We start from the raw sequence: 23,755 nt of genomic DNA on the forward strand, positions 1-23,755 counted from the left end.
ATTTTTAAACAGACCTATAGGTTTACAGGAATAGGATGCCTTATATTATATTATTGCTCCTACTGTCAGTCTTTTCCCATATACGCATGTTACATATACAAAGGGACATATTCATTTACGAACAAAACCAATTCCCGCGGGCCTAATCTTTTCTACACAATGAAGGTATGTTATGACAACTCAACGGCAGCTGTCAACAGCAACACCGAGGGATTATGGGGATTGAGAAACTCATACTCCCAGACGGAGAGAGAATAATCTAAAGGGGAGCGAGGGATATGATCTGACATCCCCTTCTCACTGAGATTATCGAGTCACTTAATATGATATATCACACTTTAATCATATGCAGGAGAAGTTCTACCTTGGAGGCCATATGTTGATGATGCCCCCTAATTTTCGAATACCAAAAAATAAAAATAAAAAATTATGGAAAGATAAAAAACTTCATGAATATCTGCCAATATTTTCATTTTCTGAGTATAAGAAATTAAAGAAATTATATATATATATATATATATATATATATATATATATATATATATATATATATATATATATAATAAAAAAGGTACGACTGTTACTTGTGAAAGGCTGGAAAGCATAATTTTGCTTTTATAATAATTGTTGAAATTGGACACATTTGTGAAAGAATAGTTAAATAAATTATGTTTGTGTTATCAGGAATTTTAGACGTTATAAAAGGTCTTTGCCAGGATAGAACATTTTAAAGAATATCTTTAGAGTTCTCATCAAACATCTCCAGGGACGGAGTATGTCTTCCGGGAGATCTTGGGAGTGAATGGGGTGTTCTACAATTACACGCTGTAGCTCAGATATGAGTTGAAACAATAGAAATGTGATATGATAATTACATTGTGTAAATCCCTTATTTTGATTTCTATTTTTATTTTGGGTGTTGTGTTCCTCTTCCCTTTGGGCTGCTTTATTCTGAGACCAAATGGCAGTTTAATATCACAAGAAACCAGCTCCTTGATTACACACTAACTAAAACTTTGTTTTATTTTCAATTCCAGATAAATTTGCTCTTTTTCTAAGATACAGCGCAAAAAAACACCACTTATATATTAAATATATATATTATTTGTCATTAAAAGCCTCAAAATATGTTGAAATTTTCTAAAATGTCCTAAATTCACCTTACAATATGTGGTCCTTATTTGTTAAGTTCAGCATGACATAATGTTAAACGCAACACAAAGGCTTTCTTTGTATAAGAGTTCCAGGGAAACTAGGCAATGTTACCCCAAAAAGCCATTTGGCCCATCTAGATTGCCCCCTTTTCCTTGCTTTAATGATTCAGACTTTAATCCATCCTTGGGCTCGTCTTAGATTCAGGACAGCGCACTGTATTAGCCTCTACCACCTCTGGGAGGCCGTCCCATTTATCCACCACCCTCTCAGTAATGTAAAACTTCCGTACATTAATCTTATCACGTAATAACAATATCAAATACATTGAAAATGTATTTTAATAACCTCTAACAATTCTTTTAATTAACAATGTTTTTTTTTTATAATTGAATCAGGAACCATCCCTGGTGGATATTAACGTTCCAGTGTCTGCCTTTGTATCGATCCTAATGTTGGCCCCAGAACATTGATTCTCGATCACCTCTAGTGACAAATATAGAAATGTAGAAAAAAAAATATATTTTTTCTTTTAAAAACACCAATATTATGGTATGCAGCAATAAGTCGAATAACTTTTTATTTAATCAACTACCAAAATGATTCTATAACCTCCTGTACCAAGTTGCACAATCTATAAAATGGTGTAATTGACACTATTTTATAAGTACTGTTTTTTTTTCTAATATTTATTCTTTCTAGGCATTATATTTTTGTTTATCATATGCAAACATCAGTCAAATTTTAACAGAAACATACCATAAAAATTCAAAGTAACCTTTTTACCGTCATTTTATTCTTTTATAGCTTCCTTTGTATATTTTATCTTTAACTAACTATTCACCAACCCAGAGAAAGTTAGAAAAGAACCTGTTATGGATTACAATCTGTTCTATAACGGTTACACATAGCTGAATAAAAGCACGAGAATGTTTTGATGTTCTTGCAATTAAGTCACAATAACGTATTTACACACATTAACTCTTAAAATATCTATAGGAAAGCAACTCCTCAGCCCAGCATTAGCATTCTGCCACGTGGAAAGGGTTAGTTCTAATCGTATGCAGGAGACGAGCGCTCGCATTGCATTCCATGAAAACAACGGATTGTTAATAGTCTCATCAAAAACACTAGTCCAAGTGAAACATATGTTAGTACTGATAGAATGACAAGAGGAAACGATCATTGGAACTTACATTAATTCAGAAGTGGTTCTTGGAACCGAGCGCTTTGAATAATGAGGATTAGTCAGGGGCACGAGCTGTGTTAGCATGAAACGCAGTCTTACCAATACACCTGCTTCTTTGTTTAACACGGAACCGCCTCTACCTGCCAGTGGAATTTTCACTCCTCCCCAGACCTGCCACCCCTGCACCAAGCTGAAGGAACATGTTCTTAAATGTTTGGGACTTTGTGGTTGTTATAAGTGAATCAGCGCCTGCTTAAAATCACTTGCATTCGGTGTTTATAGAACTTTTTGGAATAGTCATAAAGCACCATAGGATCATAATACGAGAATTAAAGCTTCTTTAGCAAACATGGGTTCCAGGTGGCCTCAAAAACAGTGCCTAACCCTGGGCTTTAAGTTCTGGACTGCGCCTGTAGGCACGACCAGACTGATAGGTCGATAGAGATTTGGCCCAGTGGGCCACTACACAACATTGCTCCATACTCACACTATTCTTTTCTACACACTACCAATTTATAAGTACAATATAAATACTGTATGTTGACAGCCCTACTACCACGACTGGCCACTACACGACATTGCTCCATAATCATACTATTCTTTCTATACAATACATTATACATATGTTGACACCCCTACTACCAGGCCTACTGCTAGGACTGGCCATCTAGCAAAATGCCAGGTGGGCCACTACACGACATTGCTCCATACTCCATGCTCCATCCTGTGGTGTAGTGTGTGTGTGTGTGTTAAACTAGGTTTCCCATCATGCTCAATCAAGTGAGACCTTTACTTTGACATCGCTTATAATGATCTGTAATAATATTCAAATTTCTGTTAAAGGTGACTTTTATGAGCTAATTCACCATATTTGCCATTTTAAGATCTGCGTATTTTTACATTTTCCTCCTATACAGTACTTTATTCTCCAATGCCCGTGTTATGATGAAAATAAATGAATACAATAATCTAACCTTTACTTTTAATGTCAGTATATGTCTCCTAGTAAAAAAAACTAAAGGCGTGACCTAATGTTTTATTTCTAAAAGGTCTCAATAGTACACTTTTCAAGCTTGATTGATTTTCAATTGACAACAAAAACATGCAATCTTCCGGTTTTATACCAATGAGCAAACACGTCTATATCAAATTGGATTCTTTGCATAAAGAAAAATGATGTCACTCTCCAGAGCATAGAACAATATATGTGACTTTTAACCGTTCAACACAAACTGGTAATATGTAGTTTCCCAAAAACACTCTAAAATGATGCATGACTTGAAATAAATTAGTTAACAGGATAAGTACCTTTATCTTTAAGGAAAATATTTAATTCCTGTGTCTTAATAGGTTATGATAAAGTTCAGGCTGAGGGCTTAGATGAGTTTTCATTAGAGAGGTTTAGCAAGGTAGCGAATCAGAGTGACATTGTACAAACCAATGCAAGGTTAGATTACTTAAAATGTCAATGAACTAAAATAAGGCACTTATACATTTTATTTGTTAATTAATAATAAAAGCCCCCCCTCTATTCTATGACCAGATGTTCAATCTTTTTTTCCACCCTCAGTCATACGATCAAGTTTAGTAAATGTTGAGGACATAGGTCTATGTCGTTGCAAACACTTACCATTTGAGGTTTTTCCATACCTCTACTTGTTGTTAGGGCCGGTCCACAGCCACATAGATGCCCCTGTGTTGCCCCACAGATGGATGAGCCATGCACTAATCCCTCATGCATCGTGGAAGCTTCTAATGCATCTTTTTATGGTATGGGACCTAGTTTTACACACTGGGGTGGGAGAAAGGACCTCTGTGGTCTTGAAAGCTTATTGAACTATACATTTTTTTCATGTTGGCCCAATAGAATGTATCCCCTTTGACTAGAAACCCATATAGCTATATACATTTTCCTCTAAGTACTTTGTAAACCGAACTTTCAGCTATATTCATCACTAAGCCGTCTATTTGCTGTCCATTAAGACATGGTTGGATGCCCTTCATTTTTACTTTGTATTTTGTATATCGTCATCTTCGGAGAAGCCTAGATCCATTAGATAGAATACTTTACATTTGAGGATGTTGCCTATATTCTCATTTTATTTAGAACACACATTTTGTGTAGTTTCCATTATTTTGTTGTACACTGAGTGTTCCTGGGAGCTTTGCACTTTTTTTAATACTACTCTATCTTGCTAACAATGTTCACCACCATCTCAATAAGCAAGGTATTAATTGATCCTTTTTGCCCACACTTCCATCATTTCAGTAAATCAATGGTAGGCAACTGTTGACCCTACAATTGGTATTAAATCCAGTGCAGATGTATCCAAACTACGACTTATTGCCGTTTCCAGGGTTTGCATTTTCCTATTGTGGATACAGAGTATGGTATCAACTTTTTTAATGACTTGTTAATCACTAACAATTGACACAACATTCATTAGTGCAATGGATATTAGATCAATAGTGTGAAGTATGGGTGCTTATGGAACGCCGATGTTTGTCGGTGTTTAGGCTGTGAGTCCAATCAAATTCATAGAACCAATCGACAAATGACTTCATTGTATTTTGGAAATGTAATTGCTTTTTATTGTACCATTTTAAAATGTGTTCTGTCTAAACAGCATTTGTGAACAATACTACATTAATGTTTAATTCTTTTATGTTGTCATTGTATAATTATGCAATGGTAAAATAATAATGTATTAACTTAAATAGACTAAAGGGGAAGATAATGCATCATCATATTTTCCCCATCACTCTTGCAGTGAGAGCAGTCACCTTCATGTAAATGAGTTTCCATGATTATTCTTCCTCATAAAGTTATTCTTCCATTCAGGTCCATCGTAATCACAAAGTCCATTCAGGTCACAAAGTAATAGAAACGAACATTACTTTCTGTAACTAGTGACAGATTACTGCTTGGCATTGGCACTGCCTCTGCATATGCCCCATACACTGGCACTGCATCTGTATATGCCCCATACATTGACACTGACTTTATATTTGCCCTATACATTAGCACTGCCTCTGTATATGCCCCATATATTAGCACTGCCTCTGTATTTGCCCCATACATTGGCACTGCCTTTGTATATGCCCCACATATTGACACTGCCTTTATATTTGCCCTATACATTAGCACTGCCTCTGTATATGCTCTATACATTAGCACTACCTCTGTATATGCCCCATATATTAGCACTGCCTCTGTATGTGCTCTATACATTAGTACTACCTCTGTATTTGCCCCATACATTGGCACTACCTCTGTATTTGCCCCATACATTGGCACTGCCTCTGTATATGCCCCATACTTTGGCACTGCCTCTGTATATGCCCCATACATGCCAGTCCCACGTCTCCAAGTTACTTTAGTACCGGCTTACAGTGCAGCACCATGGACAGCAGCATAACCACGCCCCTTTCTTGACGTCCTCTACCAGACATGGAAATGATACCCATCTCTACCTCAGTGACGTCGCCAGTTGCCATGGTAGCAGCAAGACAGCGTCTCCGTGCTGTGTGGATGACAACAAACATGGCGGAGAGCCTCGGGAGTGCAGAAACGGGTCTGTCATTGTTCTGCTTTGTATAAAATCTTTGTGGTAACAGGGAGGGTGGAGGAAGGGGGTGGCATGCTGGGGGGAGGGGTGGCAGGGTCATGTAGTAGTTCATGAAGGTATATATAGGGTGTCAAACAGGGACTAGTATTAGTACTATGAATGCTTACATAAATAATTATTTTATTGTCATAAGTCATTTTTTCATTGTAGGTGTATGTATAGATATATATATATATATATATATATATATATATGTGTGTGTGTGTGTGTGTGTGTGTGTGTGTGTGTGTGTGTGTGTGAATAAGTGAATAAGTGTGTGTAATATAATATGTGTATGTGTATATATATATATATATATATATATATATATATTATTTAACCATTCCTCATACTGTAATCTTCTTGCTAAGAATAATGTTATTTTTGATATTCAGTAACATATATGAAGACCTGTAGACATAGAATTATTATTATTCATTATTAGTCTTTATTAGTACATATTATGATTCATTGTTGCTGGAGAACATCTGTTAGGGTTATCAGTGTCTGTGACATGTTACTAAATACCAGTAGTCCATGATAGCTGTTTGCATTGTTCTCATTAATTTCTTGGGAGCCCCACAACAAACTGCTAATTACTAGTAATAATTATGTTTAGACTGAAACATTTCAGTGTCAGGGACCTGCCACACAGTTCTAATTATTACTAATGTATTATTGTTATGATAATTAACCACTTACAGAGTTGGAAGTACCAGAAACCATTTATATTGCTAGTAATATACTATTATTTTTGAATTATCCTTCTTTTTGCATGTATTTTTCGCCCTGCAAAGTAATTGTTTCTACTTATGTTAAAATTAGGATTATAGGATTATGCCCTTTTTGTTTATTTATTTATTTTGAAATAATACAAATTGCTCTTATTAACACCTAATTTATTGTAGTTTTTGTGAAGCAGGAGGAAATAATATTTCGTATTTTATAACGTTTGATGTAAGTACTGGATAAATCATATTAGCATTACTTACCTGCTGATATTCGGTTCTACCTTCTGTGTAGTCCTTGGCCGTTCCTGCAATGAATATACCCGACTTCTGTACAAATAGAGACCAGGGCCAACATGGCAGGCAGAATTTGCAATATAAAAACTCAAGACCGATACAAAATATTAATTGATAAAATAGCTGCATAGTATAGCACATATTATGAAAATGTTTGCTTTATGGAGTGTGAATGAGCCACTATAACAAGTGGCTGGGCTTCACCAATGCTTTTTGAGTGTAATGGAGTTGGGCATGTGAAAGCAGAACACAATGCTTTATTTACACAATGTAATGTATAAACACACTTTGAGTTGTAAAACACCTAGCACATATTCTGAGCCATTGAGAAACAAGTATAACCTTGGAAGAAACTGAGGGGATGTATGGATGTGGTCTAAAAGGTTTAGTTCTAAACATCAGTTCAGATGGTCAGGGTAATATAGATGCCATACCGGTGTAACTATGTAATAAAGGGGCTGAGCTGGCCCAGTATAATGCATAATTGGAAGGGTGTGGAGAACTCTGTGATTTAACGATACATTATACAGGACCGAGCAAACTCTTCCTTCGGCAGAAGCTTACCGTGGAAGGGCCTTCATAATGTATTGTGAGGTCAAGGAGTTGAAACCACAACTCTTCTGCAATATGCCATTGATAAATGCATTCTCTTAGTTGCAACTTTAGCCACTTTATAACCAAAGTTGTGTGACTAGTAATCTCTGACACATCAACATATGAAGTGCAAAATAACACAAATAAATCCCTTGGTTCCTACAGATAAAGAATAAGGTCATATGGTTCAACGCGTTTTGCAAGTAACCATATTAAAAAATATCTAAAATGCAGCGTCTTCATTTATAGCAGTGTTGTCCAGGAGCCACCACACCTCTGCATACATTATGGTGGAACATCCTTTTCTGCTTAATGTGCCGGTTGCCATGACAACCCGTATATACAGACTCGCAGGGAAGAGTGGAAAGGGAGGCCCAACCATTGCTTTGAAGTGGCCCAGAGTGGAAGGGCTTCCATCCTCTCCATGGAAATGATTTATCAATATGGCGTATGAAGCACTAGGGATAAGACATCTCCTGCGCTCCTCTATGTCACCCTTGCCCAGAACCAGCAAATACTGTATATTGGACTTTAAACCTCTTAATAAAGAATAGCACATCATAAGGACTATAGTCTCCATTATTAATCTTATAAAAAATAGCCTTGCTATATTGCACCAATCATTCTTGATTCTGTAGGAAGAGAAAAAAATAAATTATGTAGGATCCATATTTAAATTTTTTCAAGTGGCAGAACCCCATGTCTGTTACTCTAAGGGAAAAAAGAAATTGACCAATATGGCTTACGAAACAAAATTTAAAATGTCTAATTCCATATTAAGAGCCCCCTTTTCATGGGTTTTTGCATGGTATCATATCTCTTCCTCTTTTGTATCCAGTGTTATCTAAACCGTTATTATCCCCCCTATAATAAGTCCTCTTTCCCCTCTCCATGTTTCCTCTCTGTCTCTTCTGTACTCTTTTAATACTGTATTGTTCCTCTTTATGATGGACTACCTTTATGCTTATCTGTACCCCTAATTGCCTTGTTTATGGCTCTATGTTATCCAAATTAGTTGATGTTCAACAAGGAGCTTTATACGATACATTATAAGTCAAAAAGTGTAGTTTACTTGATACAATGTAAATGTGGAACCCAATATGTGGGTAGAACCACACATGACTTAAAAACTAGCAACCTCTAGGAGGCATTAGAAACAAAAGTTTCAGTGTAACTAAATAATTGTGACTTGTTTAAATTGGAAGAATTTCCGATTATTGGCATAGACTCAGTTTCCCCACATTGGAGGCGAGGGATACAATACAAACCTCTCTAAATGCCTTCTCCCTAGTGCTTCATATGCCATATTGATAAATCGTATATATAGGGAGGCTGAAAGGCCTTCCATTTCACTTAGAAAGTCACCAGCGGGCTATATGATGCTCAGGGCTACTTCTGGGCGGTGATCGGGGCTTCCTTTGCCCTTTTCCCTGTGAGCCTGTATATGCAGAAATTGATGTTCCGCCATGATGTACACGGAAGTGGAGTGGCTCCCGGATAACACTGCTTTAAATGAAGACACTGCGTTTTAGATATATTTTAATGATTTATGGGACATCGGTGGACAATCTACCCATGCTCCTGAGAAAACCAGTCCTCCTACTAAACACCCAGGAAGACCATATATCGATATAGCTTACCAAGCCTCACATACACGTGTTTGTCATATTATATATTGAAATGTGAACTTCTGAGCTGTCTTGAATAACAAAGACTTTAGGATGTGCTTATATCCTATCAGAGTCCTTGTACTTATTTTTCTGTGCAATCCATTCAGATCATTTAATCAGATGTAGATGTGATTTTGCTGGGTTTACCCCATGGGGTAGAAGTTGCCAGTTGAAATCATATGGGGCGAGCATATGCGGGGCAGACTATTATAGATATTGCGGTGACATGTAGCATCGATAATGTATTGTTGCATTGGTTGCAATTAGCTGTCAGTAAATTTATAGCATTGAAAATAGCAATATTATTCTAAACTCACTTTCTATCCACATCCGAAATCATTTTAGGCTTCAGGTAGGTATTCTAATGAATGGTTATTTATGTTATGAACCACAGGACATCTTAAAATGTTAGAGCTTTTTCATAGCAGTTCATGGAGCTCCGTAAGGATGATTCCTTTCCTGCATAGGTGGCTTCCCAAAATTGTCTGACATATAAATCATTTTTGTTTCGCTATGAGACAAACTTATTAATAAAGGGGTTTTGTCCCATATACTCCATTCATCCACTCTCTAGTAATGAGAAGATATGGTACATGTCAATAAACTCACTGAATTCTCCAATCTCCCTCGAGGTATACAAGACAAATCTCATCTTTTCTTAATCTAAAAGGATAAAATGCACCACGCAAGTATCCAGACTCATCCTTCAAACAGTTAAATGCATTGTCATTTGAAATGGCATTTGCATTACTCTTCTTTCTACTACCGGTTGCCCATTCCCCACAACATTATAAATAGATTCTGTCTGTAGCTGAACTGGCTCATTTTTGTAGCACATAATAAATAACATTATTTACAGGCAGTCATTTAGTGTTTCACAAATCCGAAGGTAAAATGTTCTGCCTCAGCGTAAATTAGCTAGCTGTAAAATGTAGTAATTGAAAAATATTTTGTAGGAAAGTAACATTCGCCCTAAACATCATTTGTTCAGCGTTAGACCGCTTGCAAATTAAAATTATCCTACCGTTCACATGATTGAAATTAAAAATGTACAGGCGTTCTTTGCAGCTTTTTACCGGGGTAGACTGAAAAATGGATTCATATAAAAGTGGGTACATTGGTTGTTAATGATTCAGAACAGAAATTATTACCAAGACGTAGAATAAAATGATGGTCATTCTAGAAGATATAACAAAAAACGGTGATGCATCTTTTCTGAAGAGCAAATCAGCCAATATAGAGAAATCTGAATTTTCTAATAAAGAGATGGCCAGCATTCAGGGCAATAATGCCACAGTCCGATTGAAAAGGCACATACAGCTTAAATTAAATGTACCTCCCTACAGAATGTACAGCATGGGCCGACTGATGATTAATGAATGCTGCGCTCTATAAACCAATTCTCAAGGTTCATTATCCTGCCACAGGTTCTACAAATTAATGTTATTTTTACAAATTAGCTTCCGGTAGCCCAATGACCAGAAAATGGACATTCCTGGACTAACGAGATAGTCTTAATCTACAGATGGTAGATAAGTGAAACAACCTCCTAGCCGAAGAGGTAAAAGTTGTTAATAATAATGATTTCAAATACCAAATGGTTCTTATGTGTTGTCAAATTCTACACTTCGATGTATTTTAATAAGAAAAATGGATATAGCAGTATTATTAAGAGAATATTCCATCTGTGGAAGAGACCTCTGGGGTTATTGGGCAAAAAAATCATGGGTTCTGCAGCTCTCCCACTTCTGTGCTGGCCTGTCAGCCCCACTGGTATTTCCAGGCCCAGGTTTATTGACGACACCATATCTGTAGCTCTAAAGCCTACTTTTGTTTGATATCTTACTGACTATGTTTTTTATATTTCACTTTGCTAATTCAGTATATTTGTTAAAATTTCAATTAAAGAGGCATCCCACCCATTATATGCACTTTAATGCATATGGCAGCTGAGTGTTCCCTTTAAATTAAAATTGTTTCCCTATTCCAAATGCATGGTGGGATTCATAAGACTCATCCCTGTATACCTTTGCACTGTAACATTGTCCTTTAGCTTCGCGGGCTGCTTTAGACCAAACAGGTCTCCTGGTGGCCAATGCAGAAGGTCCAGGGGCCTAATGAGGCCTCCTTAATGCATTTGCAGAAAGCACATTTAAAAACAGAAGAGAGGTGAGGCATGATGTAGGTCATTTTTGTTTTCTAAAGGTTAATATGTTTTTTATTCTTTCAGTTAAAGAATGCATATTAAAGTACCTACAACAGTGAATCTTGTATACCTTATATGAATTATAGGAGTTTCCCTGTTTTGAGGATGAGATCCTTATATACACCTAAGTATTTATAACATTATGTTGTATATGGACGGTGTGGTAGGGTTCTTTTGTGTTATAACATAGTGAATCTGCATAGGGCACAAGAGTGTCCCTTTAATAATAAAATTACATAAGGTTTATATATTGTAAAAATGTTACCAGTATATAACGTCTTTGTCAGAAAAAGATATTTTGTACATCTGTTAGCGAGCATTCAAACTCCACAAACTTCTTAAAATTCTGTCAATAATGCTTAAATTGCTATCGCGCTACAACACTGCTTTAGTAGACCCGCTGAAAGAAAAATGGCATTTCAAATTTATAAACAACCTAATGCAGAAATTATATATCACCAAGAAATCCAGTTAAGCAGAGAGCTTTGTTTCTTTCATAAGCAATATCATTTAGGCTTACATACTGCATTGAATGTGACAGTGCAAGGCACATCTTCTGGGCCTGCTATCTAATAAATAACTGGATGCGGCTTGGGAATTTATTCACTAAAAAAGTGAAATATGTTGAGTGGGAAAATTCCAGCTTAAGACTTTATTTATAAAAGATGATGGGGACACAATGAGATTAATGCCGTGATCCGTCTAAACATTAATTGGCTTTAATAAAAGTGAAAAAATGCATGGTTAATGATTGAATTCCCTTTCCAAACCCAGGCTAGTACTTCTTAAATTCAGACTGCGACTGCTGAAAAAAGACAGTACAGATCCACTTAAACAATGTAACATGAAAGACTCAATGGGGTGTACAAAATGTTAGCATGTCTTAAATTTAATACCGAATAGTAATGCCAGTGCCTACCTAAATAAATAGGTGCTATCATTGTCAGAGCTATTTTTTTACCGTGTATTTTTTTAACTTTTTTCCCTGATTTGTTTCTTATATAAGTTTCGGTTTGTGTCAAGGATATCTGAACACACTTTAGCGGCTAGTTTGGCTTAATTAAGCCTAATGGTTCTGTTACTTTGATCCCAGTTGGCTGTCCAGAGGTTTGCTTTGATCTGCTTAAACAAACTTTGGTTTTAAATTGAAGGCAGCAGAAATTAAGAGTTGCATTTGTAAAATGTGTACACAAAGTTGGATGGATACCACTTGTTACTCGACTATGTCCCCTTTGAGTTGAATCACTTATTAATGAGTATGGTTTTAGCATTTGTTCTCTTTTTATTGTTGTTAGCATGGGTTTTAGATTGCTCATTGAATTAAGCCTATTCTACCTGTACACAATCCCAGTTTGCTGGGTGATAGCAATTACATGAAATGTAGCCATATTTCACAATTGATTTAGCCATATTTGACAATTAAGAACAATATATATATATATATACTGAAAAAACAATGTTACATATGATTACTGAACTGAAATTCTTTGACCAAAGCATAGAAGATCCCTTCAACTTCAAAAAGAAATATGAATGGCCAACATTACAGGTTTCTTCCTTAGTTGCATAGGTGCTGAAACAGAGGTGGGAGGAAGACTGGCAAACATGGGTATGAATGGCGGAGAGGATAGCATTAAAATGTCACCTGACACTCTAAGTGACGTGTAGTGCCAACATATCTCTGTGTTGGGATAAGAGAGATAAAGCCACATCCTCAAGGAAAGGTAGGCAGGACCCATCATTAAAAACATAGAAAGAGAGTCTTAAGAAGGTTGTGACACAATTTTAGATGGCTAAGATGCGTATGGTAAGATGTAGAGTGACTTATGTTTTCAAGACCACATAGGCCACCTCTTCAGTTGTTATCTGGGTGGGTTATTTTGGAGATGAAGAAGGCATGGAATACCTGAGTGAGGAGAAATGGCAATGCCATTGGCTATGAATGTTTGCTTTTGATTTGATCGGGAACCGGGTTACATTTATAGAGAACCATCTTCATATAGGGTATCTTTCAACTTGGCAATGCACTTGTTCTTACATCACACAGAAGGATATTGTGGACACACTCAATAAATATCTTAAGGTCCAAATGTCCAAACTAAGTAGGGATGCTTATTAGTGGAACCAACTTCGTACTTCTGATTGTTAAGTGCATTCCATTGGTTATGTCCCACACAAACGGACTTCTGGAACAATCCTTGGAAGCTGTCATCTTTTAAGTACCAGTACCATTTAAATACATACTAGAATTAATTCACAGTATATATAGAAAAAGGTCCATGCCATGTATCATGTTACATACCCATTTTTCTGTTTTATTGCTCCAATGCACAGTTCTGTACTTGTACATGTTCTGAAAAAAAAACACATCTTATCTTCCACTCACCACGAAGCAATAAAACTGACAACCATGCACACAACTTCTAATCTTTCACTACCAAATCTCTGCTCACAGTACTGCTAGAGGAGGCAGAGAAAGATAGATACAATGAAAGTAAATAGGGACAGATGGATTTTGGTCCCTTCAAAAGACCCAGGGGATGCAGAGTTGTAACAACGGTAAAGATGACAGATGATTCAACTGCTGTTCAGTTGATGCATATGTAGAGCTTCCATATACCTTATAACTGTATCACCAAGTTGCAGCTTTCCAGCCAATACTGCCTCTGTGAGCATTGCAGTTAAACATTTAAATTAGTCACTGCTGGTGCCACAAGGGTAATCTTGGATCCTCAGCTGTGACAGGTCAGGAATTCAACATCATCCCTTATGCTTCTGCACGTTTTCCACATTAACTAAGATGTTTATTACAGTATATTTTGCAAATAAAAAAGAGTTAATTACAAGAAAGGAAAATATCATCATTTCATCTGTACCATGTAAGATACAATATATTTATTTAAATCCCAGTACTTGAAAAGTTATCAAAAGGGGATGTTCCGTGGAAAAAAATAAATCTATGTCCATCAAAGGGACACTCATATCATAGGACTTTGGTCCATATGATAGCTGAGTGGTCCCTTTAAATTGTTGCAAATGCATGGAGGAATTTGTCCAAATACATCTCCTGCTGTCTGTGTCCATGGGGTATACTCACCGCCAGTCAGGTTCTGGGGGGTTTAATGCTCCATTTATTTCTATGAGAGTTCCTTCCTGACAATGATTGGCTGCTTCCCTCTTAACCTGGGGGTCTCCATTGTAGGCAAACACAGGATATTTGATTGCCCTTCCTTAAACACATCACAGACATGATATGCTATGCGCATGTTCTTTGAAGCCCTATGTTACATAGTTTGGAAATGTTTTTAATAGATTTGTGCATTCGGTTTCATACAAATTGCAACTTTGCCAAATTTTGTCAAAATTGGCATTTCTTACGTCATCCTCTCCCTGCACCGCCATTTTGCATTAAGGTGAACTTTTGTCATAATCATGGTGCTTTCTGTGACGTCCCCTCCTTGTTCTGAAATCTCTTAATATATTTAGTGTATGCTTAAAATAAGTATAAAAAATTATTTTTAAGAGGTTACTTACTGGCACAATCAGTATCTCCATCAACACTGTGAGAAACAAAATACTAAAATGTGGGATCAAAGATGGCGTCAGGTTACAGTTGTTTACCTCCTGTCAAAAAGTAAATCAATGTTGCACCTGTACATGTGCAAATATCAACATTCAGATCATGTGAATTGGGTTAATTATATGAACATGTGCCATCTTTTGGCCCCAAATCCATTGCTGTACCTGAAGAAAGAAACAAAAACAATAGCAGAACTGGAATTAACATATAGCCTTTGCTACCTCTGTTAGAGAACACAAGTTAACATTCACTTTAGTGGGACATGCGAGTAGTTGGAAGCCATGTCCAAGTTGCAAATTCACTATTGCCAAGGCACATTTTCACTTACAGATATTAACACTCGACCTGCATACATCCCACCACCAGAGGGTTGAGTTGATGTGAGTTAAAGAAAGAAAGCATTGCACAGATTCACTAACCCACATGTTGTCACTAACCCACATGTTGATTGCAAATTACAAAAGTTGCACCCTCACACAAGAAACAGTACAACAAATGCATTTAACCCCTTAAGGACAATGGGCGGTCCCTAAACCCATTGAAAAGAATGCATTTACATGTACGGGCTTTGCCATTAAAGGGTTAAAAATAAGGAAAGTGGATTCCTTCTCTTTCCTGCCATGTGTGGGGGGCAGAGATCAACTCTACCCCAGTGGAAGGGTGGTTAAAATGCATTTAAAAACAACCTATGTGAGGCACAAAACCCTTCTCTTACCTTCACCATGCCCCTCATTCCATGTCTGTTTGGGATGTAGGGGTTAAAAGGGTATACTACTCTTAGGGGGTATACAGCCCACCTATGCCACTCCATCCCCACCCTACTACCCACTGAGGTGGCACATGGCCTATTAGTGTCTTCTCCTTACCAGCCTTCACCTGCGTCCTTACAATTCCTTTAAGTGATATTGTAAAATGTATGTACATACGTACTTTTTATTTTACTATAATTGAACTCATACCGCATAAGGGTATAACCATGTAGCTTTTAGTATATTAGCTTACCTTGATTTTGTATTAAAACCCTATTTACTTTTCAGATGAACATCCCTGTTGATTCAGCTCATTGATCTGTGACAATTAATTATCCAACCTTAAATTTAGACACAGTGAGTAATCCACATCCAGAAAATATCCAGAACATTGTGTATTAGCTTAGATTTATCTCCTCTACCCGTCTTTAATGTGTGTATATAAATAATTACTTTAACACAGTCAGCATCATAAACCAAATAATTTATGCGGTTGATTCCAATAAGCAACATTAACGTACCATCATTTCTAAAGCCATATTAGAATTTTTTACCTGTTATATCAGGAACTGGAAAACACGCTGCCAGCTCTATGATGTCTATTGCTGACAAGAAGGAAATCGCTTCTCAGTAAAGTTTAATATTGCTTCTGCCAAAGAAGATAATCCGAATGTATTGTAAAATAATAACCAATTTCTGCTGGCGAGGATATAAGGAAACTTTTAGTAATGAATAAGGTATTATTCTTATTGAGGAAGAAAGTATGAATTTAGTTTATTATTGTGACAGAGCTATAAAAATATTTTCTGTCTACTGTACAGCATTCCCCTTTCCCGAATGCATCCGGCTTATCTCTGGAAGTCCATTTACTGTATGAGTCATCTGAGTGTTTGCTTTAACACCATACACACAGCATATTGGTTAACTGATATAGTTTATCATTTAAATATAAAACTAACAACCATTATATATATATATCTATAGATATATCTATTTATATATAATTCAGAGAGCTTCGTAATAGCCTGCCCCATGGTGGATCCCTGCTCTTGTGCGTCTTAAGTTTTAGCCCATTTGTGCCATTGACATGGAACATATCAGTATGATTCTCCCGGCAGTCCAGGCCCACCCCAAGTGTTGAGTCTAGACATGCTCAAAGAGGGCTGACATGGCCCTCAAAAGCTAAAGTCTTGGGTTGTTGGTTTCTTTGTGCAAAGAAAATTTGCCTTGCATAGTAGTTCTTGAATGAGGCTGACATGAGATGAGATTTTTCCTCTATAATTCCACAAGTGCACTGAAGCTGAAGGTACACCTGAGTACATACAGTATGCCCACCTGTTCCTAGATTTTTTTTTGTCTGTAATTATACTGTTCAGTGAAGGCCTAAGTGTATATGTACATCTTTATATTTTGTATCTGTTATAAAGGGCCTACAGATAGAGCCACCCCTACATCTAAGTGTGTGATATGTCCTACCAGCATATCTTACTGCTTAGAACCACCAGTTGCTTCTCTGATCCCCAGCATTGCTTTTCAGGAGTTGACAATCTTTCTCCTTGTTATGATAACCTGACAAGGGTTACAGCTGACGTCTCTGTCTTTGTCTGCATTCAAACCATTTAAAGGGGCTCATCAGCATGCACCAGACTTGGTTACACTGTAAAACAGTAAGCAGAGAACCTAACCAACCCAAGGCAGTGGCACAATATAGTGTGACCTTGCAGCTTCTATTTTAGCAAATCAATCTTGTTGCCCTCCTATAAAAGTTAGGGCATGGCTACTCATTTATTACCTGTATGGCAATACCAACTTTAATATTTGCTGTAGGTTCTTTCTATCTGGTTTATTTTTATTGACCATGTTATATATTTTTGATAATTTTTCATAAGTACTTTTGTCTTATTTGAATGGGTGTATTGTAGTTGAATGTGTATTTCGCACACATTCATGAATCACTGTTTTGTAATATCTATCATTTACTGAAATGACTTTTTATTAAAATTGAAAAATGATATTCCATATCTTTGTCTATATACAATAATTGTGTTTAATGCAGATGGACTTTCGAAAGTAATGACTACCTTATTGATTAGTCAAGATCATTGTTATGACAATTTTATAGATTACAAAATGACTAATGAATCGTAGGAATGTTGCCAAGTACTGATACAAACAAAAGGTTATAATAATATCTTCAGTTTAAAGATCATATGGGAATTATTTATAAAGAGCAATTCTAATGTAGCAATTTGCAATTGATGTTATCACCATAGCAACCAGAGCAATGATCCAGGAGGAAGACTTCATTGGTTGCTATGGTGATAAGGGCATATTTTAACAAATTTGCACCAGATGTTTTGTTCAAAAGTAACCCCCGTTTATACAGTATATCAGCTATTTGAAGTGCTAGTTTCCAGCAGGGATCTGTCTCTTAATGATCTGTTTTTAAAGGGATCAGGTTTGCAGAAATAATAATAGAAAGACATCTTCATCTTACCACAAGTAGGTAAAAGAGCGCAACACAATCCATAGTGACAGTCCATATTACTCACATGCCGTTTTTCCAGGAGCAGTCCCCTTATCTTTATGTACCAGTACATCTTAATGTTAAAGTTAATATCAATTTTGTATATTGCCAGTTTTAATGTTATTGTTAATTTTCACTTTCCCCTATTATAATAGTGCTTAGGAATCGGCTGGTATATATACAAATATAATGTAATAAATGTGTCTTTGGAAAATAAATAGCTGATGTGATAACTTTTTGGCAATGGTGACACTAGGGGTCTTCAGGTCCTACTCCCTAACTGAAAAAGTTAAAGAGGAAGAGAGATGATGAGAAGGGTGATCAAAGAGAAGGGGAGATGAGGAGAAAGGAAAGAGGTGGGAAGAAAAGAGATAGAGAAGGAGGGGGATAAAGAGAAATAGGAAGAAAGATAAAAAAGGGAGAGATGAGATATAGGAGAGATAACGAGAAAGGGGAGCAATAAAAAGAAATGGGGAAGATAAAGAGGAGATAAGGAGAGAGATAAAAGGGGGAATGAGAACGGGACGACTGGCTGTTGGGACCTGCGATCTTTGCCTGCAATTTAGGGTTTTCATGTATTATTTATTTGCTCTGTATCTTCAATGCTGAGTTTGCATGTGATTTTCAGTTTATTATATAGCTGTAATTCAGTTGCTCTATACCTGTAGTGCTATGTTTCCATGTGTTGTTGATTTACTCTTTACCTGCAAATACAAAGCTTGTGTGTTTCAGTTGATCTATACCTGAAATGTTGTGTTTCCTTGTGCTGTTTATTTGATCTATACCTGAACTACATGGGGGAGGAAAAGTGAAGGAGGGGACTCTGTCTATGTTTGCAATGAAGGCAGAGATGTAGGATATGGGAAATATGAATATGAAGAGCTTAAAAATGGAGGATGAAATAAATTTATGGAAATGATTTATTTATGGTTTTAGCTCCGATGAGACAGCTCCTCATTAATGGAAAGCTGGGGATTATACTTTACATGTTTTAATCGTTTTCTTGAAGATGTTGAACAAACTGGACGTTTCACATAATCATTACATAAAATAACAGCATATAAAATGTTCAAGGTCATTATAGTTATTAGGAAATACAACTGCAGCTGCCTTAAAGGTCTCTGCTAGGGGGGACTTAGAGAAGATATTTCCGGTCCGTTATTAACTCCCACACGTATGATGTTAATATCTTGTTAAAGGATTATCTTGCTATTTTAGCCCGTATGAGATTTGGTTGCCCGGTGAGTCTATCTCACCGGGCAACCAAATCTCATACGGGCTAAAATAGCAAGATAAGGCACACTAAAGACAGTATAATCCTGTGGCCAAACGGCTAATAGGGATAACAGACATAGATATAATATGGTAAAGATGACACCGTTTTTGGCTAACTGAAGTATTGTAGAGTGCAAGCATTCAAGACTATCTAGGTCTCTCCTTCAGAGAAAAGACTTAGTCTGATAACTTTAATCTATTATAGGGTGTCATTTTTATCAAATTTTGCTTTTCTCTGTCCATTACTAACGCAGTACAATGCCATATAATCATAGATCTAAAAAGGTAATTGAAATAGTACGCCGAGGTATGATGCTAGCCAGAGAGCAATTGCCCCATCAATATAGATATTAAATTACACAATATATGTACCTGCCATTTAAAAAAAAACATTGGATTTTATATATATGTCATTTATATTTAAAAAAGGACATAAAATCACTATTTAAATTGCGTATTTAGGAAGTCGATATGTTCTCTTCTACTAACGCTTGTCTGTTTCAGTAAATCAAGGCAAACAAAAACATACTCAATGATCTTTCTTTATCGGAAAAAAAACTCATTGCCTTCCATTTATGTTTAACATTTCTAATGTAAGTCTGGCTTATCATATGAATGCTAAAGCATCCGTCCTGCAGTTCATATCTCGCAATAATGCAGTGTTTACCAAGATGCAAAGTTTGTGAAAAGGCCTAGAACACAGCTTTGCTGTTCTAGTACAAAGTATTCCATGCAGCTCAATTCATCATGTTGTCATAGAGCTAATACAGCACTATTACATTGTATTAAAAATGTTTTTCTACACTGAAGCTTCTTCCTGAATAAATGATATGAAAACCCATTGTCCTCTAGATCATCCGCTGAGCCGGGCTTTGAACGGATACAAATCAAGAAGCCGCATGCAATTGAATTGTTGGAGGACTCTTGCACTGGTTGTTGCTAGTATGTTTAAGTGCAGGTGTCATGGAAAGCAAGTCTGGTGCCTTATGAAGAGGATTTGTTCATCTTGGCTGTACCGTTCACTGATTATTTTCTCTAGCAACAGGGAAGCTGTTTTTCCCCCCAGAGGAATAGTGACTAAAGCCTGAATCTGTCTGTAGACGTTTGGGAAAGCAGATGGCAGACAGGCACTGCAGGATACCAAGGAGACAGTAAAATCTATGCTGGTAAAGTGAGACCGTACAAAAGATGCACAAATGGGTAAAATAACACCAGTGTTATTTTGCATCTGTTCATTCATTCGCAGCCCGTAGCCCCGACTGTATCCTTCCTGATGATTTATAAACCTGCAAACGGATTTGATCATTATGGACCTTTTAGTGGATAATGAAAGATAACCAGATTTATTTATTTGTCATATTCTAAATATTTAGACAGGGCTTTAAACAAATGACTATATGCTCTCTACTGATATGAAGAAGAGAGCTATATCAGCTGGTCATTTGCATATACCCTAAATAAACATATTAATCAATGTGTTCAAAGCAATTTAAATATATCATTTTAAAGGAATAGTCTAGCTAATAGACAGATGTAAATAAATAATATTTTTTTTTCAATGTGTTTTTCACTTAAAGTATTTAAAATAATTGAATATTATTAATGATTTAAGTTATTTAAATCCTAGTTGAAAGACATAAAGTTTATCATTACATATTGGTTTATACACAAAGAGTAGAAGGCTATACAACACTGTGATACCCACTAAACATTGTGAGAGGGACATTGGGGGAGGAAAGAGTGTAATATGGATTTGTATCCCAAACAGGTACTAACTTTGCCCCAACCATGGACACTTGGGCGATATCTATCAGGTGAAAATTATACATTTTTGCAAACAATGTGAACATGTGCAAGACTTCTGGTTCTGCTTAGTAGGGTATCCAGGGCACGGGTATAGGGGGCTGAAGCCCTATGCCGCAGGTTTCCTGGACCACTGCTGTGCAATAAGCTGGTTGCCCATGTTCAATGCAGCATATTGCACCTTAGCGGCCTGATTACACAATTAGAGATAAGGGAAACTGCCCCATCCGTAGGGGGATAAGATCAGCAGTCCCTGATGGAAACTAGACGAATACTTCTGCCCTTTGTCTGGCCACTGCTTACATCATCAGACAGCCTAACAACCCCTAAACCTCAGGCACTTTTGGCACAATGTCCTGGTAACTATTGGACTTTGCTGCATTGTGCAAGATCATACAACTCAAGCGATATCCATGGGCAGAGCGGAGGGGGGGCATTTGGCCCTTTGCACCCCCTCGAGAAAGCTGGCAGCATGCATGTGTGTCTGTGTATATTAGTCTGTGTATGTGTCAGGGTATGTTAGTGTATGATTGGGTATGTTAGTGTGTGTCTGGGTATGTAAGTGTTTTTGTGTGGGTATGTTAGTGTGTCTGGATATGTTAGTGTGTGAGTGAGTTAGCGTTGGTTGTGTTAGTGTGTGGTCGCATGAGTGTGTATGCATGTGTGTTACTCTGAGTGGTTGTGTTAGTGTGAGTGTCTGGTTGTGCGTTAGTGTGTCTGCGTATGTTAGTGCGAGTATCTATGTCTGCAAGTGTTAGTGTTGAGTATCTAATCGTGTTAGTGTGAGTGTCTGGGTGTGTGTGTGTGGGTAAGTGTTGAATGTCAAGTTGCGCTAGTGTGAGTGTCTGGATGTGTGTGTTAGTTTCAGAGTGCGTATGTCTGGGTGTGTTAGTATGTATACATGTATGTTTGCGTTAAATGCCTGGTTGTGTTAGTGTTCGGGTGTGTGTGTTGGAATGAGAGTCTGGGCATGTTAGTGTGAGTGTCTGTGTGTCTAAGTGTGTTAGTGTGAGTATCTGAGCACATTATTCTGTGTGTCTACGTGGATATTTGTCTGTGTGTGTATAGCCCCAAGATCTTAGAAGTTCTCTAAATGTTTAAATTTGACTCATATATTGTCACTGGAAAATGGGGGAAGTCACAGCAGAACTGCATTAACTGAGGCTGTTAAGAAAGTCCCATGTTTAAGTCTCAGTTCCAGCAATACATTTTTAGAAGTGGAGTGTCTTGTCGTGTGTGCTAGGTTTCCATACACAGTTAATCTCAGTGTTTGCATTTTTGGACTATCCAGATTATTTGTTTTTTTTCAGAGGGTAAAAATGCACAATTTCCAAACATTATTTATTTAACAGGTGGGAGCATTTTTCTTGTGTTGTTAAAGATTGTTTTGCTGATGTTTTTAAGACTAAGATAACCCCCTAGGAAACCTAAACTGGGAAGTCTGCCAATTAAAAGTTTTGTGAAGCTATATAAAAATAGTAAAGGCTTTGGCACAAAAGTTTATTTTTTATTGTGGTTTATTATATTATCATATTTATTATAATAAAAAGTTTATGCTACATTTAATAGGATCCAATGACCTAAACCCTTTTTGCTGCATATTCAGTGAAGACAATAGTTTCTGAAATTGTATTCTGGGCTAATACTAATGATCGACGACTATACATTCATTTATTTTAATTGTATTATGCATTTAGTTGATCCAGAAGTTAAAATACTGTACTTCTAAAAATGTCTCTCTGAGTCCTAGAGAGATATTGTTTTTGGGCAGTATATTTAATTTAGAAGGAGTATTGATTTTCAATAATGCATTTTATACTTAGGTATCTGACCTAGAGACTGACGTATCAGTATCTTGAAAGTGCTCAGGCGGCCTATTGATGAAAGCAGAGTATGTGACCGTGTCCTGAAGTCCTATTTCTCATCCTCATTATACCATTTTTGACCTCATCCATTAACTGGCCCATATGTTAAGATTCTTAACTATTAAAAAGCCCAAATCTGGCAATGCTGTTTTTTTAGTTATACATTATTAATGCAGATGTATCCATAGCTGGTGGAAGATGGGATTGATTGTGAACTATGGCTCTACTGAATTATACATATGTATATGTATTTGATGGCGCTATTCCAAGCTTCAGTTAAGTGCTCATATAGACATCTACATTGGGAAACATCTCAGGTAGATATGATAAAAATAGTCAGGCCCTGCTTATTAAGTAGAATGAATAAATGAATGAGGGAGTAAAGGAATTAACAGTATAATACCATTGATATAACCAAAATGATCATTAGACAGTACCCAATAAAGGGCCACTAGACCAGTAGTGAAGGGAGTTCTGACTGACTGCTGGCCTATTCAGAAAGATAGCAATTT

At 36.7% G+C, this 23,755-nt stretch overlaps 1 protein-coding gene across 1 annotated transcript in view; it reads left to right on the forward strand.

Moving 5' to 3' along the window:
• The first annotated feature begins 5,851 nt into the window (after positions 1-5,851).
• The window catches only part of AGBL4 (AGBL carboxypeptidase 4), a 494,372-nt gene continuing 476,468 nt past the window's right edge, over positions 5,852-23,755 (forward strand). Inside the window, exon 1 of the mRNA XM_053470228.1 lies at positions 5,852-5,916. Coding sequence (XP_053326203.1) covers positions 5,874-5,916 — 43 coding nt within the window. The 5' untranslated portion in view covers positions 5,852-5,873. The remainder of the gene's footprint in view (positions 5,917-23,755) is intronic.

This window comes from Spea bombifrons, chromosome 6 (genome assembly GCF_027358695.1).
Source record: "Spea bombifrons isolate aSpeBom1 chromosome 6, aSpeBom1.2.pri, whole genome shotgun sequence".
NCBI classification, from domain to species: domain Eukaryota; kingdom Metazoa; phylum Chordata; class Amphibia; order Anura; family Pelobatidae; genus Spea; species Spea bombifrons.